Source organism: Setaria italica, chromosome I (genome assembly GCF_000263155.2).
Source record: "Setaria italica strain Yugu1 chromosome I, Setaria_italica_v2.0, whole genome shotgun sequence".
Classification (NCBI taxonomy): Eukaryota; Viridiplantae; Streptophyta; class Magnoliopsida; order Poales; family Poaceae; genus Setaria; species Setaria italica.
Genome location: NC_028450.1, coordinates 23,486,934 through 23,489,989, shown reverse-complemented (window position 1 = coordinate 23,489,989; position 3,056 = coordinate 23,486,934). Strand labels below are relative to the sequence as shown.

The 3,056-nt window shown below is 46.3% G+C and overlaps 1 protein-coding gene across 1 annotated transcript; it reads right to left on the bottom strand.

The window, feature by feature from the left end:
* Positions 1-906: 906 nt before the first annotated feature.
* LOC101760040 lies at positions 907-2,016 on the bottom strand. The gene has a single exon (XM_004952457.1). The coding sequence runs from the start codon at positions 2,014-2,016 to the stop codon at positions 907-909; it is 1,110 nt and encodes a 369-aa protein (XP_004952514.1).
* Between the last annotated feature and the right edge of the window lie 1,040 nt (positions 2,017-3,056).

Genomic DNA, 3,056 nt, shown 5'->3' with positions numbered 1-3,056 from the left:
ATAGTTATCCAATTCACCCACGCATCAAGCTATAATAGGTTGCCCGATCTGTGCATCCCTTTTCATGTCAAGCTTTACTTCAATGTTAACTAGGTTTTATTTTCCCTTTTGCTGATATATTTTTCACAATCAACTAATCAATAGGACATTCTGTAGCGCATATATACATGTAGCAATGTATTTGCTTGCACTCCCTAAATCACACTAATACTTCCTCTGCAGCGTCAGTTCTTATAGGTTAGAGAGCAATTGTAGCAAAAAGCATAGGTAGCTTGGGATAGAATTGGAAGGCATCAAGAATAGTTGTTTCAGTTGGTACTGTGGGTACTGGAATTGGACACTATGGGGAGACACACAAGATAGAATTGAGTGCAGCAGGCATTGTGAGTGGGATGCACATAGGAAGCAATGTCGACTGTCATCAATGACGCAGTGGCATGCAACACAAGTCCAGCTGAGCTATCCTAAGCATCAGTGAAAAACCACAGCATTTCTGAACCTTAACAGTGAGCCATCCAAAACAACCTGGAAATCATGAATATAGAAACTCTTGGTTGACATTGGTATAGAAATGATACTCAAAAAGTGCAAAAGACAACGCCTCAATATCTTATCCTGCAGAAGCAGTACAACAAGGACAGATCCTCGACTAATCTGAGACATGTCATAACAAATGACACAGAGCAAACAGAAACAGGAAATACACAGCTCCATCAACGCATAACACGGATAACGTATGCAATGATAACAGTAACACCGGAAGATTCATTAACATAAACGATATGCAGTTAGGCAAACTGAAACTTTATGCAATATTCTAATATGAAAGCTACTGCAATAAAATAAAAGGATCACCACCAGCGCCTCTAGAGTTTCTCGTTCTAACAATTCCATCTGCTGTCATCACTAAATCCTCTGTGGTTTGATGCCCATCATCTCCATTTCCTTAATCTTCCGCTCCATCTCCAGCTCCAGCTGGTCATTTTCCAGCTCCATCATTTCATTGTCCAGCCTCATCTTCTGCAGTTCCTTGTCCTGCTCCTTGTGGGACTTCATCCGCTCCAAATGGCTCTGCCTCATTTCCAGCGTCTCCCTCCTTATCTTCAGACGTTCTCTCTGGATTTGAATTATTTTCATGTTAATGGCAACATCTTGTGACAGATGAGATCCCTCCTCACGATCATGCTTCAGCTTCTTGGTGGCATGAACTCCTTGGTGACGATGTTCTTCAGCACTGACCTCCAGATCATCATTGAATTCCTCGTCCTCCTCCTCGTCATCGGAAAGCAACATCAGATCATCCTCAACATTTCTAATCGTGCACTTCTTTCCCTGTTCAACCGGACTCCCACGCGCCATACGCCGCAGCATCTTTTGAAGGACTGGATCATCAAGCAAGCTTACCCGGTTATGGTTGTGGTAGGAGCACATCTGCTCGTAGTGCAGGTTCTTCGAGCTCAGGTGCTTCCTGGCCTCCTCCTTGAGCTTCTCAGATATGTTCATCTGTTCAAGGAGAGCCGGTTTCTCGACGATCTTGCAAGCCGTTCCCCACCCGAGGATCTCGGTAACCCTCTTGTACCTCTTATTGAGGTCATGGAACTTGTCCGCGCACTGCTGTGGTGACGCAGCGAAGCCCCTCTCGGTCATGGCCGAGGAGACCAGACTCCACTTTCCCATCCTCCTAACCCTGCTGCCGTGCTCTGCATCGTCGATGTCGTCGTCGACGTAGGACACGGCCGAAACGAGCAGCTTGGCCATGTCGGCGCTCCAGTTGACCCGGCACGGCCATTGGGAGGCCGAGGCCGTCGCCTTGCCTCGGGGGTCCTCCTTGGAGATCAGCGAGGCCTTTTCCCCATTCCCGAGCTCCTGCATCTGGTTCTCCACGGGGGCAGCGAATGTGACCTGGTTAGCCTGAACCACCTGGGTCTGGGCCTGGGCGACGAAGTGGAGCGGCTGCTCAAGATCGGAGGAGACTCCGCCAGGGATCAGGGCATGCGGTTGCAGATTCCCCTCCATCCCCGACGGGAAGACACCCTCCCAGCCTGAGCACGTGCAATCTGTAAAACGGAAGAACGGAAGCAACCAAGATTAACCTGAAACCGGATCAGCGCACGAGAAATCTCCCATCATCGAAAGCAAGGAAGGAGACGACAAACTAGGGGAAGAATTGTACCGAGGCGGCCCCGCTGCTACCGACAGAGGTGCTTGCGGGCGACGACAGTAGCACTAGTCGCCGTGCTTCTGCCTTCTTCCCTTCCTCTCTCAGTTGATTTGAGGCGGAAGTGCTCGACGAGGCAGATGCCCAGCGGAGAGAGCAGCGTTGGAAAGACTAGGTCCTAGGCTTCCAATTCACTGGCTGGGTGCCTGGATGTAGAGGAAACTCACGACACTGAATCCTGCTCCTTTCCTCACACCCTGCTTATATAGTACATGAAGGCTGAAAGTGGGTGATGGGGCATTTATTAAGCATAGTGAAAAACTACGACAAAGATTTTCTTTGGATCCATTCTTATATATTAACACATGCAATAATTAAGATACAACTTGTTCTTGACATCCAAACTAGAAAATTATATAAATGCTTCGTATCCATTATCATAGATATAACATTGAGATAGTCTGCCTTGATATCCAAGACTAGAAAAATATATAAATGCTTTGAATCCATTGTCATAGGTACGACATACACAATAATTAAGATATAGCCTAGGCTCAATATCGAAAACCTAGAAATTTCTGTAAGTGATTTGGATGTTTATCATAAATACAACATATACAATGATTTGTAAATGCTTTGGATCCATTGTTAGAGGTACAATACCTACAATTAGAAATACCCACAATTAGAGTAGGATGGTGATGATACGTATGATAAAAAGGGGAAGAGGGAAAGTTGGGCGCTGGGGATGATGTGCGCATGAGCTTTTGCACCCGAACCCCACTTCAAGGTCAGATGTGAGATGAGAAAGCAGTACGTTGATGGGCCATTTCATTTGATACTCCATTCGTTGGAACTTTTTACCGACTGATAATCCATCGATAATTTTCAACCTTTA

Bases quoted from the DNA above. Each gene is read 5' to 3' on its own strand.
- LOC101760040 (XM_004952457.1), bottom strand. From the start codon at position 2,016: ATGGAGGGGAATCTGCAACCGCATGCCCTGATCCCTGGCGGAGTCTCC.